The sequence below is a fragment of the Rhinopithecus bieti genome, unplaced genomic scaffold, assembly GCF_001698545.2.
Source record: "Rhinopithecus bieti isolate Rb0 unplaced genomic scaffold, ASM169854v2 scaffold_13207, whole genome shotgun sequence".
Taxonomy (NCBI): domain Eukaryota; kingdom Metazoa; phylum Chordata; class Mammalia; order Primates; family Cercopithecidae; genus Rhinopithecus; species Rhinopithecus bieti.
Window position 1 is genome coordinate 538,860 of NW_016807866.1, and position 20,951 is coordinate 559,810.

At 40.8% G+C, this 20,951-nt stretch overlaps 1 protein-coding gene across 4 annotated transcripts in view; it reads right to left on the reverse strand.

Annotated features, from left to right (window-relative positions):
• Nucleotides 1-20,951, reverse strand: part of TIAM1 (TIAM Rac1 associated GEF 1) — a 449,425-nt gene that overhangs the window by 75,329 nt on the left and 353,145 nt on the right. For all 4 annotated transcript variants that reach the window (XM_017883884.1, XM_017883885.1, XM_017883883.1 and 1 more), the window contains 3 exons: nucleotides 18,629-18,799; nucleotides 11,145-11,249; nucleotides 2,802-2,883 (listed from right to left, as the gene is read on the reverse strand). In XM_017883884.1, coding sequence (XP_017739373.1) covers nucleotides 2,802-2,883; nucleotides 11,145-11,249; nucleotides 18,629-18,799 — 358 coding nt within the window. The remainder of the gene's footprint in view (nucleotides 1-2,801; nucleotides 2,884-11,144; nucleotides 11,250-18,628; nucleotides 18,800-20,951) is intronic.

Below are 20,951 nucleotides of genomic sequence, written 5' to 3' on the forward strand. Positions count from 1 at the left end.
TGGGGAGATGGAGTCTCGCTCTGTTGCCCAGGCTGAAGTGCAGTGGCATGATCTTGGCTCACTGCAAGCTCCGCCTCCCGGGTTCACACCATTCTCCTGCCTCAGCCTCCCGAGTAGCTGGGACTACAGGCGCCCGCCACTGTCCGGCTAATTTTTTGTATTTCAAGTACAGCTGGGGTTTCACCGTGTTAGCCGGGATGCTCTCGATCTCCTGACTTTGTAATCTGCCCGCCTCGGCGTCCCAAAGTGCTGGGATTACAGGCGTGAGCCACCACCATGCCCGGCCGGTTCAGGGAGAAATCTTAAGTGAACATATGTGGTAGTCTTTATGTCTTTCCACCAGGAACTTTGTTCTTCTACCAAACAGTAGAATCACACTTCTATGCTCCTTTGTAGGTAGGTATGGCTGTGTGACTTACTTTGGCCAATGAATTGGGAGTAGGACAACATCTGCTTTCCCACCTCCTCTTCCCCCTCTGCTGAGTGACAAGCACTGTCCCAGGTGGCAGCTGCTCCAGGCCTGAGTGTGGAATGAGGACAACGTATGGAGTCCCAGCCAACCCACAAGGGATGCATGGTGAATGTGAGAAATAAATGTCACTGTTTTGAGCCACCGGGCTTTGGTGGCTGTCTGTCACCTCAGCTAACCTTGCCGCTCCTGACTGAGCACAGTATGGATTTTCCTCACTTAATTTACTCAGGCACCAATTCTGTTACTATTCAAGCCATACACACACTGTAATGCTAAGTAAAGAAGACTGGTCTTAAACATATGGAAAGGAATATATATTTAACTCCACCAGAATGTAGACAACCGCCTAGGAAAGTGTTAACACAGCAGGCATGACTGCTGTTCTTTGAAAGGCCCGCTTACAAATTTGGACCTTGGCTGGCATCCTGAGAACCTGGATTTTGGGAGGGTTCCCAACACCCTAAGTGGTTCACAGTGCCTAAACGGTGTGTACAAACAATGGGATTCATGGTGAACGCCTACTTTCCTCCTGGGAGTCTGGAATTTTGGTGCATGCTAAGCAGAGCTTGCCTAGGGAACAAGCCTCCCCAGAAACGCCCTGGGCACTGAGTCTCTAACCACCTTCCCTAGGAGGGAGCATTTCTCAGGTGTCCTCACAACTTGGTGCTGGGGAAGTTATCCTCATTCTATGTGACTCCACTGAAACAGGGCTCGCTGAAGCTCACACCTGGTTTCCCCTAGACTTTGCTCCATGCGTCTCTTCCCTTTGCTGATTTTGTTTTGTATTGATATAGGAGTTAAGATGAAATGATTTAGGCAGAGAGTGAAGGGAAGAAAATCCTCAGTAAGGTTTTCCTTTTAATGAAAAGCAGCCCCCAAATAATTTTCTTTTCTAACAAAAAGCAGCCTGTAAAATCGAGCCGCACACATAGACCCCGGTGAATGCTGGCAGTTGTGCCAATAGGAAAAGGCGAGCTGGAACTAAGCATGTTCAAAACGGTGGCTCCATCCTCTCTTCTCTTTGCCAGCCACCTGTACAGTAAGGAGCAGTGAACATGGCCCCGGCCAGGCAAAGACGCCATTTGCATAATAAAGTCAGGACGGGGCAGCCAGTTTCCCTGCGTGCTGTGTAGACGTCACACCTGGTCCAACCAATCTGTGCGGCCTATGTAAATCTGACACCACCTCCTCAAGCCTGGCTATAAAATCTTCCACCGCTGGCCGGAAGACCCCCTGGGGCACCCCTCTCTCTCTGCAGGAGAGACAGCTATTCTCCTTTCTCTTTTTTTGACTATTAAACCTCTACTCCTAAACCCACCTGTGTGTCTGCATCCGTGATTCCCTTGGCGTGAGACAATGAACCTTGGGTATTCACCCAAGACAATGAAGCCACTTCAGTATAATTTTGCTATTAAAAAAACATAGTTGTGAGTATGACCAGATGCTGAGCTCTGCGGGTCTTCCTAGTGAATCAGCAAACCTAGGGATGGTCTTGGGGATCCCGCAACACAAAACCAAAGTAAGTTCCTTTAACAAGCCTTGTATGAGAAGGGAGGATAATGTCTATGTTTTCAGGAGAGGGGTATAAAAGAATAATTCCTATATTACTAAGGTACATCATAGTATATGTTAAACAAAAATTATGGGAGGCCACTGTTGTGAACTGAGTTCCTGCGTTACGCCCAAAAGGCCAGATCAAATAAAAAATGGAATCACTCCTGCCGGATGCCGCATAATCAAACTAAAACTTTCAGGAAGCAGGTAGATCCCCAAACAGACCAGTTTTTCCTGAAAACAAGAGATTCTGGTCTACCATAGTCAGCAAAATAAGTATGTCCCCTCTGCTTTAACCCTTACAAAAAAGTAACCTGAAGTAAGCTAATGTTAAACAATCAGGTTTCTTCTTCCACTGTTCTGTTTCCTTGTCTCCACCTTACAAAAATCACTGTTCTGCCATTGCCCAGAGGGAGCTCTCATTCAATTTTGTAGAACGGAGGCTGCCCCATGCACGAATCACAAATAAAAGCCAATCAGATTTATAACTAAACTAGTTGTAATTTTATCTTTCGACATATAAAATAACCTACCCACTTCCTTTTTATGATGGTAGAACCCCAATAACTAAAGTTATGAAATTGAACACCAAAGTCTACATCATACCCAGAGTAAATATCCCTTTTTTCCCCTAGTGTGGCTACCCTCCACAGCACAGGAGCCAGATATACTGTCTGTTTTAGATAGGACCCAAAGGCATTTTGTTGAACTGTAAATAAATTCACACTTACATAAGAAATGCTTTACCTTAAAACACAAAGAAACATAAACTTACCGTAAGTATCGGCAGCTGTGTCTGACTTCTCAATGTGGATGCTCTGAGTGACTTTTGGACAGATTTCAATTTCTTTGTATAGCTGAAAGTTACAAAGAGAAATCTAATTAAAATTTCATTATAACTAACGTTAAAAAATCATCATTTCAGAAATCTATTTTTTCACAAGTGATACTTATGTGAATTTGCACTTCACAATCTTTTCATTAAACGGAACTCATTAAGAGTAAAAAGTAAAAGTAAAGACTTACAACTGTCATCCTCAAACACAGCCACAGTTTGGTTTCTAAATAATTCCTCCACATCACTCTCTATCTATTCCTACCCAATGTCTTCCACAGACCTGAAAAATAATGCTAAAGTAATGGAGGCCTCTAGCCGTGGGGGGAAAAAAGTTTATTAAAATCAGGAAGAGGTTATAAAGATCTTGGTATGGAATTCATGGAAATAAGATAAATCTCTATGCTTCCCTTCCAAAAAGTTCATGATAGTACAAATAAGTAGAGACAAACGATAGCATTGAAACAAAAAACAAATGACATAAAGGAGGATATTCTTTTTTTAGCCACTGAACTTTATCGAAATTAGCTAGAATACTGAAGTACACAAATTAATCAGCCCTCTAAAAGCCCAAGAAAGGAAACAACTTATGACTAAGTCCTCAAAAGCAATTGCAACAAAAAAGAAAATGGAAAAGTGAGACCTAATTAAACTAAAGAGCTTCTGCACAGAGAAAGAAATTATCAGTACACAGACAACTTACAGTATGGGAGAAAATATTTGCAAACTATGCGTCTGACAAAGGTGTAATATCCAGAATCTATAAGGAACTCGAATCAACAAAAAATGAATAATCTCATCAAAAAATGGACAAAAGACATGAACAGGCACTTCTCAAGACATGTATGTGGCCAATAAATACATGAAAAAATGTACACATTGCTAATTATCAGAGAAATGTAAACCAAAACCACAATGAGATACCATCTGACACCAGTCAGAATGGCTATTATTAAAAAGCAAAAAAACAACAAATGCTGGTGAGGCTGCAGAGAGAAGGGAATGCTTTTCTTTTCTTTTTTTTTCTTTTGAGACAGAGTGTTGCTCTGTTGCCCAGGCTGGAGTGCAGTGGCGAGATCTCGGCTCACTGCAACCTCTATCTCCAGGGTTCAAGCAACTCTCCTGCCTTAGCCTCCCGAGTAGCTAGGATTACAGGCGTTTGCTGCCACATCTGGCCTTTTTTTTTTTTTAATTTTTAGTAGAGACAGGGTTTCGCCATGTTGGCCATGCTGGTCTCGAACTCTGATCTCAAATGATCCGGCCGCCTCAGCGTCCCAAAGTGCAGGGATTACAGGCGTGAGCCACCATGCCCAGCCGAGAAGGAAACGCTTATACACTGTTGTTGGGAATGTAAATTAGTTCAGCCACTGTGGAAAGCAGTTTGGAGATTTCTCAAAGAACTTAAAACAGAACTACCACTTGACTCAGCTATCCCATTACTTGGTATATATCCAGAAGAAAATAAATCATTCTACCAAAAAGACACGTGCACTTGTATGTTCATGGCAGCACTATTCACAATAGCAAAGATGTGGAATCAATCTATAGGCCCACCCAGGGTGGACTGGGTAAAGAAAACGTGGTACATGTATACCACGGAATACTATGTAGCCATGGAAAAGAACAAAATCATGTCCTTTGCAGCAACATGGAAGCAGCTGGAAGGCATTCTCCTACGTGAATTAACACAGGAACAGAAAACCAAATACCTTCTCACTTACAACTAGGGGCTAAACAATGAGTCCTCATGGACATAAAAATGGCAACAACAGATACTGGGGACTACTAGAGGGGGAAGGAGAGAGGAGGAGAAGGGTTGTGGAACTAACTGCTGGGCACTAGGCTTACTACCTAGGTGACAGGATCAATAGTACCCCAAACCTCAGCATCATAGAATATACTCAGGTAACAAACCTGCACATGTGCAACAAAGGCTGGAAAAAGAGCTTTATGCATAGTCAAGATAAGAACGATGCAAAGTTCACCCATCAGAAACACTGTTGTTTAAATTAATCGATATTTCATTTTCAAATGTCAAGATCTATCATCAAGACAATAACTTACGGAGTTCTGACTATATGTCATGCCTCTCACACTAACTCCAAGAGACAAGCGTGATCTCCATTTGACAAATAAAGGCAAGAGCCTAAAGAGAAAGCACTTTCCTAAGTTCAGAAGACCAGTTCTCACACAGCTGGGCTCACTGGCTCCAGAGCCGCACTCTTTTCACTACACTACAATGCCTCCCAGATCAGCCCTCACTGGAACACAGGGTATGAAAGCAAAGGGAACCTACCCTCCTAGGTCAGTCAAAGGTTCAAATCCAAAATTTATAATAAAAACCCACAAACAAATAGATGTGTCAAATGCTCATATAGATTTTTAAAATTATTATTCTATCTTGAAATGAAAACCAATTTTGAGCCAAGGTCAAAGACAAAAACTGTGGCCGTTAGCACTAAAGAGAAGTCTTGATGATCATCTAAACTTGCCCGCATCTCTGACCACACAGCCATTTGTCCAGAAACAATTTTATTCGGGCAGGTAGAAAAGAGTGGCCAGTTTCTTCTCTTTATTGGCTTGGGGCATTTGAGAGGTCAGCATAATACTTGTGACTCAGGAGCCTAGAAAGCGTTTGCTATAATAGAATGCTAAGGAGTGTGAGGGGTAGGAATGTGGATAGGATGGCTTGGATCCTCTTAAACACCTTAATTTAATGCGACTCCCACCACATGTGACGTGTCAAGGGCATGACTGAATGTGGCTTTAGTGCTATACTTTAGAAATGTTTCATACAAATAAATTTACAAGAAGAAATCAGTTATACTACTTTTTCATTCAGAAAACAGCCACCAAAACTCTAAATACTAAATTCAATAAGGTTTACAGTATATACCCTAACACCACAGAATGCTCGATGGAACGTTATCAACTACGTTCACTTCAACTCAGTAGGAGCCTTAGTTTTATTTTTTAAAACTTTCTTCAAGTGCCAAACCCTTCCTCCAGGTGGCAGTATATAACTGTTTGTTTTACTCATTTCCACAGGCTCTAGTGGGAATCGAGCTTTGTGCATTATCTTTCCTATTTTTTCATAATACTACTTCCTAGTTTTCTTTGGAATTAGTGTGAATATCATTGCGTCTTTTGCTGGTCTCAGACAGCAACTCAGTATCATATAGACAGGCCGGCTAGCCACAACATCCTGATTACACTAAAGCCGGGTTTAGTGAACAACACTAAAACTATATAGAATTTCAAGAAGGGTTTATACTTTAAAATGTATTTTCAATGCAACCACAATATCTGGAACTAGAAGTTTTGAAATTCAGTAGTTTTATACATAAATGCACTTAACGATGAAATAGCTCACACCTTCCCTTTCTTTTATTAAACTGATAATGTTGCAACGTTCCCTGTTTTCAAAAACTGGATGAGAAGAGCACCAGATTTTAAGAAACAAATTGCTTACCTAGGCTCTTGAGTTCTCACAAAATCATTATCATTTCTTTCTCTGTCTCCTTTGGGTGGTTTGGTCTGAGCCACCGTCATGCTCTGGCCTGACAAAGACTCTCTGCAGCCTTTTGTGGGCCCTGGTTACTCATCCTCTCATGCCCTGTGGACCACTCATCCGCCACAGTGAGCCTTTCAAAACAGATGTCCAGCAATGTCCTTTCTCTCTGGGGTTTCCCATGGCACTTAGGCTCTACATGGCCTATCCTTTCTCCCTCCTTCCCTCATCTCCTGCATTCCCCCTTTTGCACCCTCTCCACCAATCCTCCTCACACAGCAGGTAAGCCACTTCCACCATGGCCACCCTCCCCCTGCCTGGGCCTTAGCCAGCTTTGTTCTCTCAGCCTAGAACTTTTTTTTTTTTTTTTTAGACAGAATCTGGCTTTGCTACCCAGGCTGGAGTGCAGTGGCGCGATCTCGGCTCCCTGTAACCTCCGCCTCCTGGGTTCAGGCGATTCTCCTGTCTCAGCTTCCCGAATAGCTGGAACTATAGGCGTGTGCCACCACGTCTGGCTAATTTTTGTATTTTTAGTAGAGATGGGGTTTCACCATGTTGGCCAGGCTGGTCTCGAACTTCTGACTTGAGGGGATCCACCTGCCTCAGCCTCCCAAAGTGCTGGGATTACAGGCGTGTGCCAGCCTATAACACTTGTCTGCAAAATACCTCTATGATTCCACTCCCTCACTTCACTCACTCACCCTGTTCAAACATCACATCAAAAAAAAAAAAAAAACCACCAAAAATAAATAAAATAAAATTTAAAAGCAACAAGACCTGCTGCAGATGCATCATCTCCCTCTCTCTACTTGCCCCAAGTTCTTGTCTCTGTAGGCTTTGAACATTCCCTGACATGTTACACATTCGCACGTATTTTTACCTGTTTCTGCAAACCTGAATACAGGTTCCACCAGGAACAGAATTGTTTTGGTGTATTCCCAGTGCCTAGAACAGCTAGAATAGTGCCAGGCATACAAATGCTAAATAAATATTGGCTAGATGATAGCTGGGTGTGGTGGTGGGCACCTGTAGTCCCAGCTACTTGGGAGGCTGAGGCAAGAGAATCACCTGAACCCAGGAGGCAGAGGTTGCAGTGAGCTGAGACTGTCCCACTGCACTCCAGCCTGGGCGACAGAATGAGACTCTATTTTAAAATATATATGTATTTGCTGGATGAGTGAATAAATAAATTGATCAGTGTTTCTGCAAACTTTATTTCTGTCACTTTATTAAAAAATGCATTTAATGTGGGTTTTTGAAAAGCACTTCCATAGACTACAACCATGTACATGATCATTCCGTGGACCGGACCCAACAAACAAGTCATCGTGAAAAAGTGGCCAAACAGGTATTACTTGTATTAACAACACACCCAGCAAAGCAGATAAATCAATGGCTAACTATTCCTGGTTATCCATAAGCAAGAGAATCCCCTGACCCCCAAAATAAACACACTAGACCCTCCAAAAAGATCTTTAAAACATACTACATACTTTTGCTAATAACTATTGGTCTTACTACTAAAGACTGTTTGACAAAACAATGGCATAGAATAAAATATCCTGGGAGAGTCATGCATGAATGAGTCATTTATAGGGAAATGGCTTTAACACTTGAAGTTTCCCATGTCCATCAAAATCAAAATGGGGATGAGCCAGGGAAACCAATTAACTGTGTGTGGTCTGATGCTTATTCAGTAAGGACAAGACACTGAATACCTGCAGCCTCTCAAAAAGCATCCAGGAATGCTGTTCAGAAACCCCCTGTCTCCAGAATGACACTATGTGCAGCTTAATGGCCTAAAGCAGGGATTCAAAACCAGGGACCCATGGATAGAGTTCAAGTGGTCTGTGAATGTGGATGATAAAAACAGTGATATTGGCTAGGTGCGGTGGCTCATGCCTGTAATCCCAGCACTTTGGGAGGCCAAGGCAGGTGGATCACGAGGTCAGGAGTTCAAGACCAGCCTGGCCAAGATGGTGAAACCCCGTCTCTATTAAAAATACAAAAAGTAGTTGGGCGTGGTAGCAGGCACCTGTAATCCCAGCTACTCGGGAGGCTGAGGCAGGGAGTTGTTTGAACCTGGGAGACGGAGGTTGAAGTGAGCCAAGATTGCGCCTCTGCACTCCAGACTGGGTGACAGAGCAAAACTTCGTCATAAAAAAAAAAAAAAAAAAAAGTGATATATTTGTATTTATAAACCTTAAACTGAAAATCAGCACTTCCTTTTACCCTAAATGAACGTAGGCAACAAACATAGTAAAATAGTAGCAGTGCCTGTGACTCTGTCACGAATAGAAATCACAGTTATTTTCATATCATGTTTTAGCTGCTGCTAATGTCTCAAAATATTACTTATTCTCATCGTTCCTCAGAACAGTGGTAGCTATTAGATCTACCACTAGGTCTTGTAATTTAATGGTCTAGCTATTAGGTTTATATCTACCTATTAAGTCTTATAATTTAATGAGCTAATAAATAAGAACATATATTACCTATAATTCAAAAAATATTTTTGAGAACTATTTCAATATATTTAGGGCACAGGTAAGCCTATGTATTCTATTTTATGTGATTGAAAATATCATTCTGAGAAGGGGTCTAGAGGCTCCACCAGGCTACCAAAAGTATCCAAAGGACAAAATAGTTAAGAACCTTGGTCGAAACAGAGGTTTTGCAAGACTGTGGCATTTGCATCCTTAGAGATCTATGGGCTGGAGACTTTCTGCAACAGGCCAAGAAATAATACCATGGTCTCCCTGTACTTTAGATTCTTTTAAAATACATATATAGCTATCTGCATACAAAAATTGTAGATCCAAACAGACTAAGCTTGGCACACCTTAGTCTCCTATGTTGGAGGAGACCACACAATGGGCAAGGCTTAAAAATAATAAATGAGTCCATATAATTTCAAAAACTATGTCTGAAGTACCTATACCTGTTATGTGTAAAATATGACGAACATGGAACCTGGTTAGGTAAGATCCCTACAATTCAGGATGCAAAATATTCATTAACCCCAAGACGCAAAATATGTAATCTAATAACTCTTCTAGTGTTAGTAGAAAAGCACTTCCCTTTTTTAAGTAAGAAAAAAGGGTTTTCTTTCCTCTACTCATACAGCAGCACCAAGAACTGGCCTTCTCCCTAGGCCAGAAAAAGAATACATCAGCTCTCTCTGTTAAACGTACTCAACACAGAACAGTTACTGATTTAAGTGATAGTTTAAAAAGGGCTCATTATTTTGATCATCTTCTATTGCATAACATGCTAAAAGTGTTACAAAAGCACACCCTCTCTTACATTTCCTTAAAAGCCCTTAAAGGGGCACGAGGTAACTTTTTAGGTAACAGAAATGTTCCAAAGCATGATGCAGTAGTGGAAAAAAAACTGTATACATTTGTCGAAACTCATTGGATTGTGTCCTTAAAGTTGGCAAGGGTTTTCTTAAATGTAAAATATACCTCAATAAAGTTGACTAGAAACAGAATTTCCTACTCATTTTTAAATCATGCTTCCCTTTTCCAAAAAGAGAATAATACTTGGGTTTAAACATTCAGTTCCGCTTTCTGTGGTGAAACCCTGTCTGAAGTCACTGTTATTCACACATCCATGGCAAGCAGTCAGAGCCCCCAGAGGAACGACTAAGTACAGAGAGAGCACAGGCACTCCAAAATAGAGGCGCCTTGCTCCCAAAATGTTTCTTTCCTGGAACTGACAAACGCAACACTTTGCTAACAAGCAAAGAGCTTGTCACTGGCTTACTGCAATAACAACCATTGTAATTTACCAAGTAAGCGTATTATCTCTAATCTGTGTAAAATCCTAGAAATTAAGTGTTAGCATTTCATTTTTTTTTTCTTGGCCAGTTCCGTATGATTAGTAAGCAGGTCTGATTCATAACCCCAGTCCCATAAGTATGTTCAAACTCAAATATATGTAAATGTCCTCGAGAAGCTATATAAATACAGTTCCAAAAGACTAGGACATAGATGGCAGCTTTCTTCACCCAACAAGATTTGACCCAGCAGTTTCAACATGCCTACGGATGTCACACAAAATTAGAATTAGCACTGTTTTCTGTAACGACAAGCAGCTGGTCTTTAAGTCACCAATTTAAAATAAAAGACTGGCCGTGCGCAGTGGCTCAAACCTGTAATTCCAGCACTTCGAGAGACTGAGGTGGGAGGATCACTTGAGCCCAGGAGTTCAAGACCAGCCTGGGCAACAAAGCAGGATCCTGTCTCTAAAAATAAAATAAAAATAAAAAATAAAAGTTTGTCGGCCATGGTGCTATGTGCCTGTGGTTCCAGTTACTCAGGAAGTTGGCACAGAAGGATCACTTAAGCCCAGTAGCTCAACGATGCAGTGAGCTAGGACCACACCCACTGTACTCCATCCAGCCTCGGTGACAGAGTGAGATCCTGTCTCTAAACAACAAAATAGAAACACTAAAATACAATAAAATAAAAGACTGCCGATGCAAGGAAAGCTAGTATTACAATAATGACTAAAGTTCAATGTAAGAGAAAGCTCTAGATTTTGCTTTTCATGATAGCACTGCACTGCTTCTTATGTAAACGAACGTGGTCATGCTACTCTGGAAATACTGAGCTAAGTAAGGCCATCTCCACCAACTTAAGGGCTCTGCATGAAGCTCATTTATTTCTGAACTCGTTCCACTCCACCAACTACAATTAACACAAGAACACTCATAATTTGAAAATAATCTCCCATAAAATGTGCTTGGACAACAGTCAAAACATTACCAGCTCATAGATGTCTTCCTCGGGCTGTGGAACATAGTGCTGCATTTTGTTTTCTATTAGAAATTTCAGGCGCAGGTAATGAGCAGAATGATCCAGTTGATGTGTCTGGGACAAAAGAAAGAAAGAAAGAAAAAAAGAAAACGCCTGTTCAATAGTAAATAAGCATAATTAGTTCTCCACCAACATATTATGTATTCCCATGACCAAGAGAGGTTTTTTGTGTGTTTTTTTTTTTTTTTTTTTTTTTTTGTAAAAATTTTTTTTTTTTTGAGACAGAGTTTTACTCTTGTTGCCTAGCCTGGAGTGCAATGGCACAATCTCGGCTCACTGCAACCTTCGCCTCCTGGGTTCAAGCCATTCTCCTGCCTCAGTCTCCTGAGTAGCTATGATTACAGGCACCCACCACCACACCCAGCTGATTTTTGTGTTTTTAGTGGAGATGGGGTTTCACTATGTTGGCCAGGCTGGTCTCGAACTCCTGACCTCAGGTGATTCACTCGCCTCGGCCTCCCCAAGTGCTGGTGTGAGTCACTGCGCCCGGCTCAATAAGAGATTTGATACTAAATGGGGGTATAAGGTTTCTACACGTCTTAAAAAGTCTGCATCGTAAATACAAACTTTTAAAGTAACTTTCATTGAACACATCAGTAACATTCCGAGGGTATCTCAGGATTTAGTGGCAACAGCTGACTCACATCTCCACTTCTTATTTGCTTCATTGTGCTAACACTGGTGAAATTTTCAACAAAACACAGCAGATCAAAAAGGTTCTTAAACATAACTTCATAGACAGGTGATCAAAGAACAGGGTGACAAGAAAGGCAAGAAAATACTGTATTTACAATGAAAGAAGGCAGCTGTGCCCGGGCAAAGTTGTTTTTTAACCACATGGGGACAGTGGGACAGTTATTAACAGTTCATTTGCAAGCGCATCGGTGTGAAGACTTACTCGAAGTGAAGTGTTGGACTTCAGTCTTATTTATATACTCCCCAAGTGAGACTCTCTCCGGGGGCAGTGCTAATAGGCATGTGTCCAGCTATGGAAACACACTGAATGACTTGCTCAAAGAAAACAATTCTAAAATGGAAATTTTCAAGGCTTCTCCTTCGGTCTAAGATGGGACAATAGATTTTTTTTTTCTGTCTAAAAAGTAATCCTTGAATTAATTTTGAGGAATAAGTAATAACAGCAACATGGTTTTACAGTAGACAGTCAAGAGGATACAGGGAAAAAAGAAAATGCTCTCCGAAAGTTACACAGCAACATGAAAATATATTGCTAGAGATAAAATGTTTAAACCAAGTAATTTTTTAAGCATCCTTATCTTTTAAAGATATATCCTAAAGCGCTAATAGATAGAAATGATATAATATCTGGAATTTGATTCCAAAATAAATAAGAGCTGGGGGTGGGAGTGAGTAAATAGATAAAACTTAACTTGATCATTACAGATGCTAGGTGATAGATACATGAGAATTTATTACATTGTTCCCTACTTTTATACAAATTGGAAATTTTTCACAAAATAAATATAAAACCTCTTCACATTCAAAGCTCTACAGGTAAGAATTATTTCAAAATAAATAAAATTAATTTTTAACTGGTTCAGTACTCTTTCTACTTAACCCACCCTCAAAATAATACTTTTAAAGTCAAACTAACAGCATTCCAATAACTATTCCAGTAATATATATTCAGTTATATCTAACGAACTCTTAGATACACCAGACACCTTGTGCAGTAGTGAGAATACAGAAACTAACAAAACATAAATGCAGTCTTCAGGACTGTCTGCAGCTGCAAGTAAAAGCCATGTAGATGTGGGAGGTGAGGCAACAGTGGTTTAGCATTTTAAATAAATACGTACATGCAGGACAGGCAACCTGCATTCTTGCAAAAGCACATTTCCAGAAAGTGAAAATGAGTTCACTCTGAACACACAGCAGAAGGATAAAGTTTTCTACCAGTGATTCTTGGGAACCCCAACCTTTCTCCTCTCCTGAGTAACATGATAGTTTGCAGCCTGCTGTGCCGGACACAGATGCCATTCACTGAACACGTCCCAGTGCACCTGGCTTTTGTCCTTTCCCTGTCTATATCTGAGACCGGATGCTCAATGTCCAACAGATCCATGATTGTTGATATCAAAGATAGTAAGGGTGGAGGTGAAAGCCCGGGGAAATATAAAACAGGGACTTTTTAAGTGTGCTACCTACTGCTGGAGAATCATCAAGATAAATAAACAACAACAAAATACTAATATTAAGGGTGATGTGTTGAGCAAGAAAAGTTTTCCTAAGAGAGATCAAAGCTGCAAATGCTTCCCACCTACCTGGGTCCTCACTGAAATCTTTAATTAGAAGCAAAAATTTTGGTTCACCATCTGTTTCCGACTGAGGCGGAAGGGAAAGAAATGAAATTTTATGGGTTCTTAGTAACAGGAACAAATCCACTTGGAAACCTTATCATCATCATTAATAAACACTTTGTGGGCACTCCTTAATGAGACTGCCACGGAAACAGACTGTCTTCCAGAAATCAGGCCAAAACAGCAACCTCACCTAAGAAGATTCTGGTTCCTGAAACTTCAGTGTGAGAGACAGCCCACTGTCAGGCACAGATAGCCTAAGGTGGTCCTGGTGTGGACTATGGAGAATTCCATTACCCTCTAAATGCTACAGCGCTGAAAACATTTCTACATACATGCAGAGAATGTCAAGGCACTTCACTTAAATTGTGTAATGCACTGCGGAGAACTAAAGAATGATAACTATAGCAATGGTAATCAGAATGATTCTTGACTGGGCGTGGTAGCTCACGCCTGTAATCCCATCACTTTGGGAGGCCAAGGTGGGCGAGTTGCTTGAGCCCAGGAGCTTGAGACCAGCCTGGGTAACATGGTGAAACCCTGTCTGTATCAAAAATACAAAAATTAGCCAGGCGTGGTGGGGGTGAGCCTGCAGCCCTGGCTATTTGGCAAGTTGAGGTGGGAGGATTGCTTGAGTCTAGGAGGTCAAGGCTTCAGTGAGCTATGACTGCAACACTGTACTTCAGCTGGGGGACAGAGTGAGACCCTGTCTCAAAAAAATAAATAAATAAGTAAAAGGAAAAAAAGATTCTTGCCACCAACCATCATATTTTTCAAACTTGTTTAAGTTACAATAATATCTTGATAACTTAAAAGAAAAATCAGCACAAGCAGCGAACATAAAAATTATAATGGTCTTACTTGTAACTTAAGAGCCCTAATTTTGGTCAGTAAAGAGTTACTCTCAAAACAGGACAGTGGATCAAAATATATACCAGTGTGTCTTATTATTTTGGTAAAAGCTTCCGAGTTATGAGCCCTTGTTAATCATGGCTGGTTTAACATAAAAAGAAAATCTTAATGAATTAATTAAATCAGATCATCAGAACTATCAAGAACAATTTTATGCTCCTCAGATACCTGTTAGTCAGTATGAAAGCAAGTCAAACAACTAACCATGTACAGAATACATCTTTGTGCAAAAGAATTTCAAATGTTAATGGATATTTAAACATAGTAATTCTAAATGTGTGGCCTTGCTTTAGACATAAAACATTCAAGTGAAAATTCAAAAGAAAATTCAGACTTGTAAAACAGTCAAGGAAAATTCACTTAGGAAAAAATTTAAATGGCATAAGTTTGTTTTCCAATGTACATGTACTTAAGTTACTAGCATTTGATTCATTTTGAGGCAATGTAGCCACAAATTATACCATAAGTATTATGGTAGAACAATTTTTAGTTTAGTTGGCATAGTTTTTTAAATTCCCATCTTACTATGACTATTTCAAAGGATGAAACAGCAAAACACAATGTAGATATTTTCAGTAAATAGTTTGCACCAATTAAAATAGATAACATGTCTCAGAGTTTACTGCCTTAGATCTCCTAATCCATTATGTTTTGCTCTTCTATTTCTCTTCATATTCTTCCATTTCAGTCAAACTTCTAGAAGACATATAAACATGCAATTACTGCATACAGAAATACAAACATGTAGTCACTGCATACAGAAATATGTATCCACATACACACACACAAAGTGCTATCGTAGAATTTCTAAAGATATTTTCCCTCCCCTTCAAAGTAACCTTTTCTTTCTTTAAACGCCAATGGTTATAGCTATCCAAAGCCATAGCTGACGTAGTAAAAGCATGAGACACATGGTCATATGTGAATAATATCAGTACGTATAAATGAATGAAAATATGTTGCAATTATTTTTGTACTTATAACGATCAGAATATATCCAAAACCTATAGGCCAACATGGTTACCTGCTATACTTAGCAACAATCATTCCAGTAACATCTCTGACATGAATTGTATATGAAATGAAGATCTTGAAACTTTTACTATACCAGAACTTGACTGGTGCTCAGATGGCAGATGGCAAACTGATGTGAAATGGTGTGGATCAAATAGAATAGGAAAGAGAATGAGCTGAATGCAAGAGACAGAAGAAACAGATTGATTATTAAATATTAGAGAAAGCATCTATCACCAGACATTGAGAATAACAATAATGAAACGAGACAGGCATTTTTACAATCATCTTTGTTTTCAATGGGGCGGGGGGGGAATATTCACCATGATATTAGATTGTTAATAACATGGGGCACTGTTTTCCCCATTATCTCCTTCCCTCTTAAGAATAAAATCAGATCCACTAATTACAATAAGGTGTTTGCCAAGGAAGCAGTAAGCTTTAGAAGGCACCTGGCCCTGAGCATACTATATCACTTTTCCTACATGGGTGTTTTCCCAAAGACCATCAAATTCTGAAATGCACACACAAGTCTTCCATTTTTAAACTCATGAGATTTTTTCTGTGTGTGTATTTCTAGTACAGATGGGGTTTTGCCATGTTGGCCAGGCTGCTTTCGAACTCCTGGACTCAACAGATCTGCCCTCCTCAGCCTCCCAAAGTGCTGGGATTACAGGCGTGAGCCACCGTGCCTGGCATAAACTCATGAGATATAAAGCTTGCTCCACACCACGTTGTCTTTGCTTTTATCTCTGTGTCTTAGGAAAAAGAACTGGGCCCAGGGAAAATTGGGCAGGACTTTTACTGTTGGAGAAAGGGATTGTGTACCTTAATGATGCCATCAGAAACCCTTCAAGTGACAGAAACAAACACTTTAAAGGGGATCAGTCCACTACATTATCTAGATATGGTCTCTAACTGTGCAATGACAATACTATTCTTCATTCCTCTAGTGTCTTCCAAAACAAAAGCTTGAAATATACGTAAACTGGGCCAATCATTCATTGCTTCACTCATTGATCAATCTTCCACCAATCAATGGTAATTGGAAAACTTTGGCTTAACCTTCGATTCCCGATTGAGTTGAAAGCCAGTGTGCGTAGGATGCTCCAAAGCCATGTTATTCCTCTGGAAACACCTTCCAGAGTTGGGCTTATACAAAAAGGCCAGAAAGTCCTACTTTTAACATCTTCATCTGCGGATCTGACAATAACTCTTCAGCTCTGCAGAATGTTAACGCGTCTCTAAAGAATTGTGCTAATCTATAAATAAAGGAATGCAGAAATCCTCTACAGACCAGTTTTGTTAAGTAATTAACATGAAAAAAACTGTGAACAGAGATACCATTATCTCCAAAAGCTAGAACCCTCGTACATGAAGTATTCAAAGCACATAGAGAGGTGCTATCATTTATTTTTAACATCCATGTCAGGGCTGACTTTGGTTATGGCCCAAAACAAGTGATTCTTCTGTTTATCCTCCACATCCATAAGACATTTTAAGAGGCTAATTTGAGCTGGACTGTTCCATTTCCCTGATTCATATGAAGAGCCATGTTTCTTCTTTAAAAAGCCGCCTGTGATTTGCTTTTTTTTAAATACAAAAATTGCTGATTGTATAACTACAAAACTGAGGTACTTGTGGAGGTAGTGAAAGTCATTCAGTATTTACAAACATTGTGTTGAATGATAAGATCTTTATTTATTTATTTATTTATTTATTTATTTATTTATTTTTTGTTTTTTTGAGACGGAGTCTCGCTCTGTCACCCAGGCTGGAGTACAGTGGCCAGATCTCAGCTCACTGCAAGCTCCGCCTCCCGGGTTTACGCCATTCTCCTGCCTCAGTCTCCCGGTTGGCGTGGTTACGGGCGCCCGTCATCTCCCCCGGCTTGTTTTTTTTTTTTTTTTTTTTTTGTATTTTTAGTAGAGACGGGGTTTCACCGTGTTAGACAGGATGGTCTCGATCTCCTGACCTTGTGATCCGCCCGTCTCGGCCTCCCAAAGTGCTGGGATTACAGGCTTGAGCCACCGCGCCCGGCCATGATGAGATCTTTAAAACGTCATTTTATCCATCCAACTTCTTCTAGGATAAAATTGTGATAGAAAAGCTTTTCATTTTTTTTTTCTTTTAGCAGCCCCAAAGAAGACCAATTTGCTCCCCTAAGAATTTATTCTAGATTCTTCTGAGCCTTACTGATTGTCCTTCCTGAAGACTAAACCCAGGTTCTGAGAGTTCTTGTGGACACCCGGCACTGCAGGATGCACCCAGCTGTACAGAAGCCAGACGTGGGTTCAGTCTCTCCTTTGCAACTGACTGTGATGTGAGCTCAGGCAAGCAGCTAAGGCCCTCACTTCCTCCGTGGGTACAATGGCAAAGTCTCAGCTCTTTCTCAGGCTCAGACCTGATATGACTACCACATAGAACTATTAATGCTATTCGTTATGTAAAAATAAAAACAAGCATGCAAGTAAAGTTCTTCTTTCCTCTCTCTCCCCTAACTTAAGGCCATTCACCTGGCTGCCCATCAGGGGGAAACATGAAACCAGGTTCACTTTGAAAAAGATCAAGGCATTTCTTCCATGGTTTAAGGTGAAAGTAGAGAAAAGAAGCACAATCATTTGTCCTGTTTCTAAAAAGGCTAATTCTGTGTTCACAAAAGAGGAATTTCCCACCAATGGAGGTCAAACTTCTATTTCCTTCCATTTTCCCAAATTCTAAAGATGCCCATAGTGTATCAGTTAAAGAGCAGGTGACAGAACGGTACCCATAATATGCTGCCACTGAACCCATGTACGTGTGTGTGGGGAAAAGAGTGAATGGTCACACGTCTAAACGTTTACAACGGTTATTTTTGGATTGTGTGAATAAGAGTGGCCTTAATTTTCTGTTGTTCTTCACCTAGATTTTCTAAAAGGTTTGCAGCGAGCATGTGATACGTGCATTAGAAATCTATCAAACACACACGTTGAAAGATGCCACTTAGAAGAGTTCCTCTCCTTCCAAAGGTGAAGCATTCACTAATATAATTATGAATATTATCACAAGGAATGCAGTGCTGCTCGAAATGAAAGAGAGGTGTGTTTAAGCACCTTCCTCTCCCACATGACTCCAGGTTTCCATGTGTGCCTTAGAAGATGCCTACACCCCATTCTGTTCTTGGAGAAACAACCCAAAGCAGCTCCATACCTTGCAAATCAGCTCCAGGGTGTCCCGTGCAGTGTCCCCCGGCCGGACGACCGTCAGGGCAGGCTGATTATTGGGCAGACAGAACCAGGATGGAGTGAAATACTCGTGGACCCAAATGTCGCAGTCAGGGTTGTGCTGGTGAACGTTAGGTAAGACCACTTCTTTCTCCCTCTATAACAAGAAATAAAGTTAGCAGGGCACCAGCAGTGGAGCTCTGACAACCCTAGATCCCCAGACTGCACACAGCAATCACCGATTCCTATGAAAATGGCCCAGGGCAGAAGCAGAGGCAGTGGTGGGAGGCAGGGGAACCCTTGGAGAGAGAGAAACTACTGAGAAAGCAGACTTATGGTGCAATGGGGAGATTTCAAACCTCAGCTGTGAGGCAGGCTTCACACCTGGCCCACAGCATCCATAGGTGATCATGGTGTGAATGAGTGGGCATCAAAATTTGGAAGAAAGAAAGAAAGGGGTCACCTATTCAGCTTAGCTTCATGGTTCTTATTTCTTCCACAAACTCATGTCAAGTTTCAAGCAGGGAATTCCTACAGCAAGCATATCTGCCATGTGAACTTTACAGTTCAAAGCAATGATGACGCCCCAATAATTTTTTTTCAAAAAGATAATGTTTTAGCACTACATATTTATATTTATAGAGAGCATCATTTTTGTGCTCTCCTTGGACCTTCAGCACCACCCCGGGGACAGAGACAGTTCCATTTTCCAGATGGAGGTCAAAGAACTTGATGGATAACCTCATGGCACAATGTAGCAAAAACAAGCCTCCTTTGCTGCCATCACTGTATCCCCCCATCACTGTGCCTGAGGACCAGGGAGTGAAACGAAGTTTGTGAATGTGGGAGAAGGGTCCAAAGTCCTCCTTCAGCAGCTGGGTTAAACCTAAGCAAGCTAAGCAGATGAAGCAGAGGATATTCCTTAGATTGATACAGTGTTACGTTGCTTAGATTGATACAATGTAAGGAGCCCATCTCCCACCCCCCACTCACACAACAAGTAAGCAAGGAAAGAATGATGTTAGATTTCAGCAATGTAAACATAATATTGATGCTCAATATATGCTAAGTAATAGGCCTTCATTATTGATTTATAAGCAGGCCACTAGTTGGTAAATATGTACCTACTGATCAGTAAGAACAAGGCTGGTATCAGCAAATTACAAGAAGAAACAAATTTCCCAATGAAGGCTGAGAGGTGGTAATACAACCTCTGTTCATAAGAAGAATGGAATCCAAGAATGGGGAAAACGTTTTGGTAAAAGCCACTAAACTAAACCCAACTGCGGAAGGTAATTTCAGCCTTGACTTTGAACAGAGTTGCTTTAGCAGATAAGCTGGACTCCGGGGAAGGAACTGTCAAAAAGCAATCAACATACCTAAATCCCATTAACTATAATTGGAATCTTCTGACTCTGTTCCAGCGTGCCACATTAAATAAATGCCCCTTAGCACTGAATCAACCCAGGTTTTGCATCTAAACACTCTGAGAACAAGGGATTCTAGCCAGGATGTGGGAGAAAGAGGTATCTTGGAAAAATGGAAAACCAAAAATGCTACATAGAAATCCAATGGACAAACTTTTGCAGTTTCCAAGTTCTGTGGTCTAGAGAAGATATCTCAGTATTAAATGTGGACTAATAATGGTATGCAAGATGAACTGGCCAACCTCAGAAATGACCAAGTTAACATCAAAAACTATGCTTGCATTGCACATAGGCCCAAAAACTGAATTTCTTCAAATTTCATCAGAGACAGACGCTCAGACAGTGGCCATGGATGAGTATTTCCAAAGACAGTGGCCTTTATATCCAGGATAGCATCATTCATTAGCAGTTTGGGTATGAAGGAAAGAAAAGGCCTTCCCATGACCACTCTTCTCTCTTCCCCCTCCAATAGCAGAACTCCTCATGGCACTCTGGATTCTGAAACTCAGTTCCATCTACAACATGAGGCTGAGCCACTGATGACTGACACTACTTGGTTACATGGCAACTGAGGGCTGAGTTCTGTCATATTGATTCTGAGCCTGAGAACCAGAGGATCACACTAAGGTCACATTATCAACATCAGACCACCCCGCATCCCCCACACAAACAGGCTCCCAGTATCACTACTAAGGTCTTGAAAACGAGAGACATCTATGTATTTAGAGGCTGAAAAAAGTGGCCAATATAAAAAAAAAAAAATCAGTATTTTTATGGGCTTTCAATCAGAGCAGTTTGAAAGCCCCTGTTAAATCCAAGTACAAGGCTGAACCAAGTCTGTGAATCTTTTTTTCTTTTCTTTTCTTTTTTTTTTTTTTTTTT